General features: G+C 41.0%; 2 protein-coding genes and 1 long non-coding RNA gene across 3 annotated transcripts; all 3 read right to left on the minus strand.

Annotated features, from left to right (window-relative positions):
* Positions 1–1,464: 1,464 nt before the first annotated feature.
* Positions 1,465–5,679, minus strand: LOC146756106 (uncharacterized). Its single transcript, XR_014937595.1, has 2 exons — positions 5,133–5,679; positions 1,465–2,866 (listed from the first exon to the last, which is right to left on the minus strand). It is a non-coding gene; the product is annotated as an uncharacterized LOC146756106 (long non-coding RNA).
* Positions 5,680–9,311: 3,632 nt separating this feature from the next.
* On the minus strand, positions 9,312–10,618 carry LOC146756107 (obscurin-like). Its single transcript, XM_085524802.1, has 2 exons — positions 10,321–10,618; positions 9,312–9,692 (listed from the first exon to the last, which is right to left on the minus strand). The coding sequence occupies exons 1-2, from the start codon at positions 10,616–10,618 to the stop codon at positions 9,313–9,315; spliced, it is 678 nt and encodes a 225-aa protein (XP_085380928.1). The 3' UTR covers position 9,312.
* Positions 10,619–11,781: 1,163 nt separating this feature from the next.
* On the minus strand, positions 11,782–13,701 carry LOC146756108 (obscurin-like). The gene is made up of 2 exons (XM_085524803.1): positions 13,391–13,701; positions 11,782–12,406 (listed from the first exon to the last, which is right to left on the minus strand). The coding sequence occupies exons 1-2, from the start codon at positions 13,699–13,701 to the stop codon at positions 12,373–12,375; spliced, it is 345 nt and encodes a 114-aa protein (XP_085380929.1). The 3' UTR covers positions 11,782–12,372.
* Positions 13,702–14,109: the final 408 nt, after the last annotated feature.

Here is a 14,109-nt window from a genome sequence, read left to right on the forward strand (position 1 = left end):
GAAAGGTTCTGTGCTGGCCTATTTGCCCTCTTTGTGTACTGACATCTGCATTAGATTCACTCACATGGCACACTTCCCTTGGCTGGTGCAGAGGGAGCCAGCAAGCTGCTACATCAGGAAGGAGCTCATGCACCCAAAGCAGAAGGGGCAGAGGCTGGATTCCAAACTGGGATCATCCCTGTGTGATTGGACATTTGCACTTCACCTTCCAGATTACTTTAAAAAGTTGTCTTTTCTCCTTTAAATTAGAATCATCAAATCACCAAGGTTGGAAAAGATCCCCAATGATCCAAGTGTCCACCTACCACCAATATTTCCCTTCTAAACCATGCCCTGCCTACCGCATCTACACGTTTCTTGAGCACTTCCTATATGAGCACAAAATACACCTCTTTTCTAAGCAGGGCAGGAAATGCGTGTCACCAGTAACTGTCAGAATGCACATCTGACTTTGGCTGAGGCAGTGAGTTCTGCACCCTCAGCCTACAAAGAGGGCTGTTGCCACCTTGCAATGATGGCAAACCTAGTAGTTCTGTTACATTTTCTAAGCTTTAAGGTCTTACAGGAGGAGCATTCTGATCCAGGTTTTGGCTACTGCAAGCCCTTATAGAGGCTTTTGCTGTTTTCCTCACAACATGAGGTGGAACTAACCAAGTGCTCAGAGTCCCCCTGGACCAGAAGGACGTGGGTGTATGAAAGTCACTCCAAAGGGCTGTAGTCAGCACTGAAAATTTATAGCAACCCTGAGGATATTCTGAACTACTCTGGGGACTGGTAACACCAACGTCAGGACTGTGAAACTGAAGTTATCTTTCCTGCAGTTTTTCCTTGATGGGGCACAGAAAGCAGCCATTCCAAGCAGGAGCCATGCTGGCACAGCGGTGCAGTGCGCCGTGTCAGCTGGACAGTGCTCAGAATGGAAAGGCTGAGCATTGGTCTCTTCCGTTAGACATTTTGCTTTCACTTTGTAAATGAACTCTTTTCTGCCCCTGCCATGTCAGTGTGTTTGAGTCAGTCCTGGGGCAGCCTCAGATGCAGCTGCAGTTGTTTTTCACCCGTGGTCACAGATCACAGGATCACAGAACAGGTTGGGTTGAAGGGACTGCTGGAGGCTGCCGGTCCCACTGTGTGATGGTGGTAGCTGAGCTGAGTCTTGGTGAAATGATTGCTTTGTCCAGGAGCAGTGCTGTACTGGGCTGGCATGGAGCCTGATGGAGCAGGGAAGCAGATCGGTGTCTTGCAAGGAGGTGTTGACTGCTGCCCTGTTTCTGGAGTGTTCATGCTGACAAGCTACTTTCTTTTTTGAGTTTCCACCTCCACTGCTTGCTCTACATTTTCTCCCACTGGAACTTGGTCCCCAAATCTGTGCCAGCTTCCATATTGAGAATCAAATCCACAGCTTGCTGGTCACCTGCACTTGCCAGAAAGGAGAGTGATAAAGAAAAAGTAATACAGACATCTGGCTTTATGAGTGATGCATTTATTTATAAGTTTGTATAAATTCTGAATTTTGAGAAGACTGTAGTTGGATATGGAGGAGGAATCACAGAATGCAAGTATTACTTCTCTTGCTTAGTATTAGAAGTGATCCAAAACCCACTGATTTCTGCTGTTGGTGCAAACCAGGTTTGGGGTGGAATGTGCAGAAGTGGCGTGTAGGTGACTCACTTCAGCCTCTTTCTTCGTTCAATGATGCCCATTTTGTTGTGGGATTGTCTGCTGTGGCGTTTTCCCACGGTGCACCCATTTCTCAAAGGACACATTGGTTTGAATTTGCTCGGTTTCTTTGCACTTTTGCTTTTCCTTCAAACACTGCATGGGGGTGCTGATGTCAGTTGTGCCTGTCCTGGTCACTTGACCCCCTTTGACTTTCTAGGCAGATGGTTGGCTCTACCTGTAGACACTCTGGGTCTGAACAAACAGCACCATGGAGCTGTGGGTTTGGGAATCCACACAACTGCTAAGCTGGGGCAAGGAGTGCTGTTCAGTTTCTAATGACTAACATTTTGCATGAGCTAGTGTGCTGTTTCTTTTGTGTATGAAGCTCGTAAACAGCTAACAGATTGGCTTTCCCTCTCTCTCTGTTTCTCTGTTTAGCAGGAAGGAGCGTCCTAACTCTCTGAATGACGATTATGATTTTCAGCATTATTCAGTCCCGCCTTTAGGTTTTCATTGTCTTGAAGCAGTGCTTTGATGTGCTGACTTTTTTGTGAGGAAACATCAACAATACTTCTGCATACTTCCCAAATCCTTTCAAGACTATAGTTAAAGGAGAGGTCCTGCACAAGATCTGAGATGGAAGAAGTCTGTGACTGAATGCATCCAGAACTAATTTGAGATGTCCCTGGCTCATCTTTTTCACAGTCTGAGGAATCCTTTACACTGACAAAGTCAGTACCGATGGCGTGAAACTCTAAGTGACATTTGTATAATTCATCTAATTTGGTCCGCATTTCTTTTACTTGTGACACTTTATCAATTATATATTCTTTGGCAACTTCTATGTTGTTAGTTAGTTGGGCATTTTTGTTTTCAAGTGTCATATTTATAGATTTCTGTTCATCCAGTTCAGAAGCAATTTCCCGATAGTCAGCTTGACCCTGCAGAATTTGTTCACGGAGGGCATCAGCTGTTTCTTCAGAAAAAGAAAGCTCAATACGCAGGCTTGTTACCTGCTTACTGAAATCTTCTTTTTTATTTTTTTCTCTTCTGCATTGTTCTTCAAGCACAGCTAAATGATGTTCCAAGATTTCAGTTCTTTCCCTCAGTGCTAGTACTTCCTTTCGGTACGTGGAGCACTTTTGCTTCATGTGTTCAATTTTCTTTTGCTCTACAGTGTTCTTTTTCTTTCTCTCATTTACAACTACTGTAAAACAAACAAACAAACAAACAAAAAAAAGGGAAAAGGAATGTAGCTCAGATTGATTAAAATCATTATTACATAGCAGTTCACAACACCAAGTAGCAACTTCTAAGTGAAAAACTGTCATAATATGCAAGCCATGCCCTCACATCACATAGTATTTGATACTAGTGAAGGAATTAAAGTTCTCTGAACACGTAATCAGGTGCCTCAGATTTCTATACAGAATTAACAGCAAAAGGTTTTCAGTCTGGAAGAACACTTTTACCATGGCACTACTCAAACCTTCCACTCCACACCAGTAGAAAATCTAATTAGATTTAAGAAACATGGGAACGAGATAGATAATTCACAGCTATATTCTTTCTATCTTCCGTGCTTCAGCAATCCCTATAAGGCAGCCAGGAATCACTCCATCTACATCTAAATGGTAGATAAACAGTTCTCTAAGAAATTTCATTCCAACTCACAGTCCTCTTACTTTCAAAAGAAAGATAAAACCCTGGACAAGTTGATCACTTAAGTGTTGATATCTGTCTCTCTTATTCAGTTGATCTCTAAACAAAATATGAGGATTCCTACTTCTGTCCACACTTACTCTTTTGCATATAAAGTTCATTCATAAAGTTGTACAAATTTGCAGATTCAAGTTTCCATAAATATTCCATTAGCTTGGGGCTGTTTTTTTCTTTAACTGGTGAGCAATTAGCTAAAATCACATGCATTTTCTTTCTATCAAAAGCGACTTCTGCTGTAGCGCCCACGTGCAGCCTGCATTACATACAGATTCACATGTACTGCATGGAAACAGCCTCTTAACTCATCTAAGGAGTTTTATATACAGCCCTCAACTGATTTAAAAGTCATACTGAAGAAACAGCAGTGGCATATTCCACCCTAAACCAGGTTTGGGTTTTGATTGCTGCTCCCAGCATCACTAGTGAGGGGAATATGATTTATAAGTAATCTAAACACTTTATGCTGAAAACAACAAGCAAGCACTAAAGCAAGATAAATAAGACTAGGGAGAAGATGTGTAATGTTCAGTCTAGAAGCTCCTTACACAGGAAGTAGGGAAAAAGCATTATTACAGAGCATAGGAAACAAGACCTAAAAGCTCAGAGAATGGTGTAAATACCCTGAACTTGAAGCTGAGATAACCTAGCATCTCCTAAAACACTTTTGCTCGTGCTACTTATATAACTAATTCTACAAAAGAACCAGCACAACATACCTGTGCTCATTGTTCTACTGTGTATATTTAACATAGCTAAAGAATATATATTAAGCAGTTTTTGAAATTGGATGCTATTAATACTCACAAATAGAAGAAAATTTTAACATGATTGAATACTCAGTACTTCTTAACAGAAAACTTCATGCTGACATTGTGACTATCAGCTACCCATTTTAATTCCTATGTGGAGCACTGCTGGCATTAATTGTTAAATGAGAGCTTTGGTTATATGATTAGAACAAACCCACTACTATTTGGAGTATGGAGGAGTCCACATCCCTCCCTCAGTCTCTGGTAAGATGCTTATATGTGATGCCATTCAGTGGTCACATTAGGATTCAATATTTATGCCAAATAAAGGCAGCAGGGACAAATCATCCAAGAACAGTATCTCATCCAAAGAAGGCCTTGACTTTCTCCCTTGCACATATTTTGCAAGAGGAATACAAGAAAGGAAGGGACTACAGCTAAGTTTTAGATTTTCCCTTCTACATTGTATATGCCTTCCGTAATTCTAGGAACACTGATGCTCAGCTGTGCCCAGAAGTGAAGTTAAATGCATCAGAGCTTATCCAAACCATTTTGCTCAAATATTGCCCATGAGCGAGCAATTAGCAGGTCATCAACAATTTTGATAGTTGCTTCAGGAAAAACAAAACAAACAAACAAAAAAAAGCACTTGAACAGCTGATGCTACTCAGAAGATCAGCAACAGCAGTTGAAACAATCCTAAAGAAACTGCTTTAAAACTATTACCAAATCTGCAAGTGCATCAACAGATGAGGAAAAAGCAGCAAAAAGGAAAAAAATAGTGCAAAAAACTTTTATTCTTAAGCATTCAAAAATGAACAGCATAGGACCTTCTGAAAAAGGGATATTTACATAACAGTTACTTCTATTTACAGTTTAACACAGTGGCTTTTCTCCTTATACCATAAGGTACGCGCTTCACAGCCTTTTGCTTCCGATTCGGAATAGGAAGCAATTTATTGTTTTGGAAGACACCCTGTTCAACGATGGAAGAAACTGTACCTTTCTTTGGAGGTGGCTCTTCCACAGTAGGCTTATCCTCATCAGTACTGCGCTTTCTTCCCACTTCCAACTCAGTTTTCTCTTGTTTCAGTGCTTTAACTGAAAGCACTGAAAATTGGCTGCTTTCAGTTCCTTTATTAGTGTTCTCTTCTGCCGGTTCTGCTTTAATGGTAGTTAAATGGTAGGTAGTCTTTTCCTGTATTGATATAAGATCAGTTACATTGAAGCTTAACAAAAGGAGCACTTAAGTCTCAGTAATCTTCTGTAGGCAAATATTTACACAAAACCATACAGCTAAAATATTTACCCGGTGACTCTATAGACATCAGTTACAAATCTCAATAGAAGACAGAACAAGTACACCTTCAGATAATGACAAGTGCAATACTCGGTAGAGTATACAAGGGAAAGCAAGAGCCTAGCAGGTTACAAAGTAAAAGACTTGCACACAATCAAGAGTTTAGCAGTTTATCAAAGAATTTCCTGTTTCCAAGAAGTCAACAAAATTACAAACATGGTCAAAGAGCAAATGGTCAGCTCTCATACAAGTTCATCACATCACACTTCTGCTAAGCTGCTAAAATCACTTTCATCGTGACAGATATAATCCAACCTTAAAGCTTAGTCAGCTCTGTCACGCATATTTTAGATTGTGTCCTTGACCACAAGTGAAGCTTCCTTACTTACAAGATGACGATTGTTAAGCCATGCTGGCACTGCCAAGGACTGATTATTCATCTTTAGTAACTTATGAAAAGAAAAGCCTCAGAAGTGTTCAGGCCACACAATCTCACAGATAGAGTTGGAGCCTTGTTCTTGGAAGAAGTAATAGGTGAGGACATGACTACTCATCACAGTCAGCTTTAATACCATGGAAATACTAAGTTGCAGTGATGCAGACTAAGAAGGGTCAAGTTGCTAAGCTTACAAGGTTAGAGATCTGAGTGACAGAATTAACTATAAATGTTTTCAGAGCTACTTCAGGCTACCAAACATCAAAAAATGAACAAAAACCACCAGAAGTGGTATGCACACATACTTAATCAAGCTAGTCTTCACATATTCAGTAGCTGGCAGTACATTAGTCAGGATAAAGTTTTATGGACTGCATAGAACGTGGAGATATCCTGACCATTCCTACTCGTACTTCCAACTCTACTCAACATACTTTTACTGTTGCTCTTCCTCTGATGTAGGAGTGTGAGGCAGGAGTTAGTGGAACACACTGATATTTTTGTTGTTTGTGTTAACAACAACTACCTTCAGATAAATTTGAATTGTTTACAATTTCAAGCGAGTACCAGCTACATACAGAAAATCACTTTTCCAAAAATGTGTTGATTACAAGCATAGAATTAGTGTTTTTCTTGTTTTGTATAAGGATACGGAGATGTGTAAAACTCACATAATCTTTTACTTTTTCTTCTAAATGAGATTTTAAGTCTTGTAGCTCTGTAATAATGTCATCTTTCTGCACCACGATGTCCATTAGCTCTCGAATCCTTTCATTTTGTGTATTCATTTTCTTGGAAATAAAAAATAAAAAAAAATCAGTCATCAGTTTCTAATGTAGTGTTAAGTAGCTGAATTACACAATGCATTAAAGGCAAATTCAGTTAATCTAAGCTCGGTAAGAAATCTATTAATGGAGCCTACTGGAATAGCATTTTAAGCTACCACAAGTTGGTATTAAAACAATTTTACACAACATCTTCTTGATAAAGTTACCTCAGTTGCTTCTTTAAGTTGCTCAACAGACTCATCCAATTTAATCACCTGCATTTCAAAGTCTGTAACACACAGAAAAGGTTGTATTACATAAGTAGCCAATAGATAGTTTATTAAGTAATCAATTTTTCCAGATATTCTAATGTTTAGGTAGCTTTTGAACAGATTAATTAATTTGCATGTGGTCTTCACTTATTGGGAGTGATTCAAAAGTTTTCTATATTTCTTGGAACGAAAACATTGCATCAACAAGACATAAAGAAGAGTAGAGATTACAATATAAAAGTAAAAATCAAGATATAGACATTTAACCCCATACTTACGAAAGCGTAAAGCTGCTAGTTGCAGTTTAAAGGAGAGGGAGGAAAAAAGAAAAGAAATAACCAAAAACCGTGGAATTGCTGAACCTGAATATACACAAGGAACAAACTATCACTTATCTACAGGCTATGGTTCCAAAGGTAGAACATCTCCTCTAATTCCTACTCAAACTGGTTATTTCTATTTTATATTAATGAACTATTTCTGTCTTCTACCTTTCACATCGCATAACTCACCTTTGTTCTTCTGCATCAGCTCTTCTTCAGTTTTAAGTAGTTTGGTGTTTTTCTCTGTTAGCTCTTCTTTGGTCTCCATCAGTTCAAAGTTAGTTTTCTCCAGCTGCTTTTCAAACCAGCCAGTATCTTCCTTCGGGTCCCCCAGGGATACAATGGAACTATGTGCTGCCTCAGCTTGCTCTTTAATATCCATGACATCATAATGCACAGAATCAAGAATGTCCTCAGGATCAACACAGGTGTCAGGCACTATGCTATGTTCTCCACCCTGAAACGTAATTTATAATCAGTTAAAACTGGTGAATAGCTGACTACATAATAGCTGTTATTTCTACACATAGTCTGGATAGCCACTATGAAGACAGCCATACAAGAAGTTTTTAATTTCAGCCTCAAAACCCACCTCACAAATTCACATACAACATGACAGTGATTCGTATGGGGGGAAGATAAGTGGCATTCTAGTAACAGCTAATATATTTTATAGTATTTGATGACCACGCTCCCTTTTTTTTTTTTTTTTTTTTTTTTTTTTTTAAATATTACCCCAGATTGTTCTCCTTCAAATTTAACGTACAAGTTCGGACTCCCCTTTTCTTTGTATACAGCGTAAATTTTCATTTTGTGTTGCAGAAACAAGGAAAACGCCCAAATTCCCAAAGCTTTCTGAAACTGTTCTTAAGGCTCAGCAACTATTCCTGCTAGATGAAGAGTAGATGTATCTTGCTCATCATACAGCAACACAGCATGCACTTCTTTGTAAACAGCCTTGTGTTTCTATAAGATGTGCCCATAACATTTAAATAGTAAAAAGGAAAATATTTAAGAAAAAAAAAAAGAAAAATACCAGGGTGTCATGGTTTAATAATTTTGTAATTTTGCTATCAGTATTCCACATCATAACATCATATAAAGCATGAATAATTTTACTGCTCCCGAACACTTGCAGTATATTGATGATATTGTCGTGTGGGGCCATACAGCAGCAGAGATTTTCAAGAAAAGAAAACAGATAATCCTAATTCTTTTGCAAGCTGGTTTTGCCATTAAGCGCAGCAAGGTGAAGGGGTCTGCCCAGGAAATCCAGTTCTTAGGTGTAAAATGGCAAGATGGGCATCGACACATCCCAGCAGATGTGATTGACAAAATCACTGCTATGTCTCCGCCCACCAACAAGACAGAGACCCAATCTTTTCTGGGAGTAGTGGGCTTCTGGAGAATGCATGTCCCAAACTACAGCCACATAGTGAGCCCCCTCTATCAGGTAACACGGAAGAAGAATAATTTCTCATGGGGTCCTGAGCAGCAGCAGGCTTTTGAGCAAAGAAAACAAGAGATAGCCCGTGCCGTGGCCTTGGGGCCAGTACGGACGGGACAGGATGTAAAGAACATCCTCTACACTGCTGCTGGAGAGAAAGGTCCCACTTGGAGTTTGTGGCAAAGAGCTTTAGGAGAAACCCAAGGCCAACCCCCGGGACTTTGGAGTCGAGCATATAAAGGGTCTGAGGAGTGCTACACTCCAACTGAGAAGGAGATCTTAGCCGTGTACGAGGGGGTTTGGGCTGCTTCTGAAGTAGTTGGGACAGAGGTTCAGCTCCTTCTAGCACCTCGCTTGCCTGTGGCCCCCCTGTCACGGACACAGGTAGATTTTTGTTTAAACCGTGACAACTACCCAGAATGCAGCATAAGGGAATTTTTGCCTAGAACTCTGGAGGACTATTTTTAACTCAGAAAGGTCAGAGATAGAAAGTTCACACTGATTTCTGGGTCACCAGCCTCACCGTACATCAGCATTTTTGGTTTTTAAATGATACATAAAGTTCTCAATGGCACTGCTCTAGTCGGTAGCTGCCTTTCTGTGCAGCTTGCTCTGTGCATGGCTTGTGAACCGCTATTCAGGCCAGACAGCTGCAGCCCCAAAGACCTGCCATAAATGTACAAATTCTACCAGGATAATGTCTTGGGAGTGGAGAAACAGGATGCGCAGTCATATGGCTCTCACACATACCTTGTACAACCAGTTTGGCTCTGGACTGGGCATCACCAATGTCACAGGTGTACACGTCACTGTCACTTTTCTCCAAATTTTTTATGCTCAGCTGCAGGTCTCGTCCTTTCTGTGCCATCTCGTATTTCCTGCCAGGCCTGAGCTCAGCAATGCCTTTCCTCCATATGACGAAGGATGCAGCTTTCTCGCTCTGACATGTAAAAAGTGCACTTCCACTTTCTTCAGTTTTCACATCTGAAAGTTCCTTGATAAAGTAATTAGGTTTTTCTGGAATGAAAAAAAAAAGGATGATGGTGTAGGACAAAGGGATTTGTTACCCCAACAAGTCCCAAGCATACAGAGGTGTCCTGAATCTCCTTTGCCCTCATTTCAGAATATCACATAGAGATGCAAAGAGTCTAAGAAGACCACAGAGTCCACCCATTTACATAGGTTTGATAATTCCAGTAGATATCTGGAAAGTTCAATACCATTATACATGCGCTGTTAGGATCTCATCTGATAAACTGCATATAGTTTTGATTACACATATTCAATATAGACTAATTCAGATTGCCATCTTTTCTTGGCTCACTAACACCCAAGATCATAAAATCATAGAATGATCACAGAATCATAGAGTGGCCTGAGTAGAAAAGGACCTCAAAGATCATCTAGTTTCAAACCCCCTCCAAGGGGTCACCAACCACCAGACCAGGCTGCCCAGATCCACATCACACTGGAGAATCATTCAGTTTCCAGATTATTTTAAGGAAAAGATTTTAATCCATCATATTTTCTGAAAACTAAGAATTGATCCTGCTCAAGGAAACAGAAGAGAAAAACATCACCCACAGGCTGCAGATATTTACCTCGACTTCTCTACATGCCATCCCCAGTGTGCTTTTCAACTCACCTTGCACAGTGACCCTGGCTTTTGTTATGGAGTCCTCTGTCTCACAGGGGTACTCCCCACTGTCCTTGGCAGTAGAGTCATGGATGATCAGAATGGCCCCAGTTCCCTCCTGCTGCAAGTCGTACTTCTGGCTTTTTCTGATTGCTTTGCCATCCTTGTACCACCTGATGTTCAAATCCGGTTTTGACAGCTCACAGCTCAGGCTGATGTCCTGCCCTGCTGCTGCTGTCTTATCCTCCAGCTGTTTTGAAACCTCAGTAGGTTTTCCTGGAAGAAAACATTGCTTTTTGAGTAACATACACTTAGGGTAGGATGCCTCTCTCAAAATACATACATCTACATGCTGGAGATAAGTTAGAGAGGCACTTGCAACAGACGCCATCCTACAGCCAGCAGTAATCTGCAAAGTACAGACAATAGAATTCCAGGCAGCATTTATTCTCTCTTAAATCTACCCAATTGAGGATGATGAACCATGTCTGAAAACTGCCTCTTTCTTCTCTCCACTCATCACACTGGGAGCCTCGGATGATGCTCTCAGATGCACATGCTCTAGATAGGAATTTGTTGTACAGCTAGATGATGTGAAGGCCATCCCTTCAGCTTATACTTAGAGGATATTTGCTCCCACAGTTCCCTCAACAGAGCATTCCTGATTTACTGTTAATGGAACAAGCTGTAGTGAGATGCCCATTTCCAACACTACTCCAGTGCTTTGGGTAGTTCTCACATTTGTGTAAAATGTTTCCTCCTTTTACTTATTTTTAAGAGAAATTCTCAGTGCTTTGAGGTTCAAGTAGAAGGTTGCTATTCACTTTAACCATATTATGAGTTAGCTCTCACGACAATCTTATCAGAAGACAGTTGAAGGAATCAGGCCCCAGAATCTCTCCCATCTCATTACCTTTCACAGACAGAGAGGCTTTGGAGGTTAGACCACGGGCAGTAAAAACGACTTCCCCAGCGTCAGTAGGAGTCACACTTTTGATAATGAGAGTATATTTCCGACTCACGTTAGAAGCTTTAAATCGCCCACCACTTTCCACTCTGCTTCCAGTCAGTGTCCACTTGAACTCATCAATGCTTTCATGGGACAGAATGCATTCAAAAGTACAATCTTCTCCCTCCTGGATTTCAGTGTTTTTCAGCCATTTGGTAATGCCACTATTCAGCTCTGGAAGGTAAGAGATACGTTAGTATGAGGTTTATATGGAGAAAAGGCATTTGTGACTGACATGAGTAGCAGTACTGGTGTTTGAACTCAGGATTTGCAGAACATGGCTGTGTTCCTTACTGATGTATTCTCTAAGACATTCTCCACTCAGAATTACCAGAAAGCTATAAAAAAAAAAGAGACGTAAATCTCTTGTCTTTGCTCTGGAAGAACTACAATTAGAGCAGCTCAGTCCATGGAGCAGAATGAAGATTCAATGAGCTACAGAGGGAACAACCTAACAGAGAGGACAACTCTAGGATGCTGCGTGAGAAAAAGGGTTTTGCCTACGACAAGAAATTAAATGTTTCTATTAGCTAATTTGTTACCATCCTACCCCTACTGGTGTTCAAACCATTTCTCCATTTTAGGGATGTTTAGAAAGGAAACATTTCCAGGACATTCTTGACATGTTTGGTGATTTTCATGGCAAAATGAGATACATTTACATCAAAAGCAATGGGAATTTTCCAGACATCACTGTGCTAAATTGCAGTAATACACTTCTATTGTAGAAACTAGTAAGGCTCGTGGGGGAATAGGTGTAAGACATAGTGACCATACTGAATGTGCTTTTAGCACTCCTTTACTTTCCACAGTACTTACCCTGAATGCCGACCTTTGATTTGGCAACATCACGGACAATATCACAGGTATAGAAACCTGCATCTGGCTTCTCAAGGTCATGGAGAAGGAGACATAGGGTCTTCCCAGACTGTACCAGCTCATACTTGTTGCCAGAAGTGAGCACAACACCGTCCTTCTTCCACACTGGTTTGACCTTCTCTTTAGAGACTTCGCATTCCAATTTAATCACACCCCGCTCCTCACCAAAAACATCATCCAAGGACTTCATGAAGACAGCAGGGTTCTCTGCAATTAAAAAGGCAAAACAGAACAATGTGATACAGAAGTTGAGACATTTCCAGTTGCTTTCAGATTTTTAAAGAGGGATAAATAAATCTTTACCAGTACTGATGACATCAATATAGAACCTAAAGTGGTTTCATGTCTGTTGACTGAATGCACTTTATGGAATTCTGAACTAATCAGTAGGAGAATACAGGGAACAGGAGGGACAGCCTGCATTGCCGGTGGGTGGGACTGATATCATATGAAGTAATTGGGATGCAGCTCTTCTAAAGCTGGAGAGCTGGCATTGCCCTCACATGGAGCAGAGCTCATACAGCAGGCCACAGGATTAAGAGGATTAGCTGCTGAACAATTTTGATTTTCCTGTTTTATTGACTCCTTTTATCTATCTTCTATTTCACACATCAGATGTTTATACTGGGGAAAAAACTTCCACCAAATGCAAAAGAAAGGAGAAAGAGGAAATCCTTCAAACTCTGAGCGCATAGAGTAAAAGAGCTTAATTGCTGTGGAGAGCAGATTAGAATCACAGTACCCTTAGAATTGGAGGAGACCCTTAAAGGCCATCTAGCCCAGATCCCCTGCAATAAAAAGAGACATTCACAGCTAGATCAGGTTGCTCACAGCCTGGTCATTAGTCATCCCAGAGGCAAAACACACATTGAATGATCTCTCCTTCAGTCATAAATCCTTGGAGACAACAGCATTGACACTGCATGTTACTGAAGCAGTAAAAGAAACTGCTCTTGTAACTCTCCTTGTGCTAAATAAAATGATGATAAAAAGCAATGGAATGCTTTGGCAGGACACCAAAACCATCCTCCTTCCTTGATATCTGCTGCAATGGAACCTTCCACTGGAAGAAAGCCTCTGATGACTTGTCACCCCAGAGAGGTGAGCTTTAGAAGCAGGACTGCTGCACAATAGAATGAACTGGAGCTCCTTAGCATCTCTTACATCCAGGAGGGGTGTGATCAGACCCACCTATCACCTTCAGGCGCGCTTTCTGACACCTTGTCTGACTTCACTGTCACTGTGCCAGCATCCTCAGGCTTAACCTGCTTCATTGTCAGTGTGCAGCAATTGCCAACGTTCTTGATGTCATTGTAATTGTTGGTGTAAAGGAGGTTGCCATTCAGGAACCATTCCACGTCCTCGTCATCATGGGACAGCTCGCAGGAGAAGACAGCAGAGCTCTCTTCTTCAATTTCCACATCCTGCAGGTGCTTCGTTACTTCTACATTGCGGGCTGTGGGGAAACAAGGTGAACTGTTACCACTGTTACTATAAATCATACTGGGATGTGGTAGAATGGTAGGACTAGATGATCTTTGTGTAATCTTCTCAGTGAACATTATATGTTTATAAATTTAGCAGGAGAGAATGGCAGAAATCAACCCCAAGAAGAGAAATCTGAGGTGAAATAGGACATGGAAGAGGTCACCCTCCCTGCTCATACCTTCAGCTGTCAGCGTGGCCTCAGTCTCTGCAATTCCTGCCTTGCACTTGTACACACCAGCATCATCGGGCTTCAGCTTCAGAATCTTGAGCTCTGCTGAATGCTTATCCCTCTTGATCTTGTACTTCTCAGAGGGCTCGATGGGTGTGTGGCCCTTGAACCATTTCACAATTTTTGGAGAAGGCCTGAAGTCACAGGACAGGATGACAGAATGACGTTCCAAAGCTGTCTTGTCCTCCAACTT

The sequence above is a fragment of the Coturnix japonica genome, chromosome 28, assembly GCF_054131305.1.
Source record: "Coturnix japonica strain WE chromosome 28, WE-NBRP24, whole genome shotgun sequence".
NCBI lineage: Eukaryota > Metazoa > Chordata > Aves > Galliformes > Phasianidae > Coturnix > Coturnix japonica.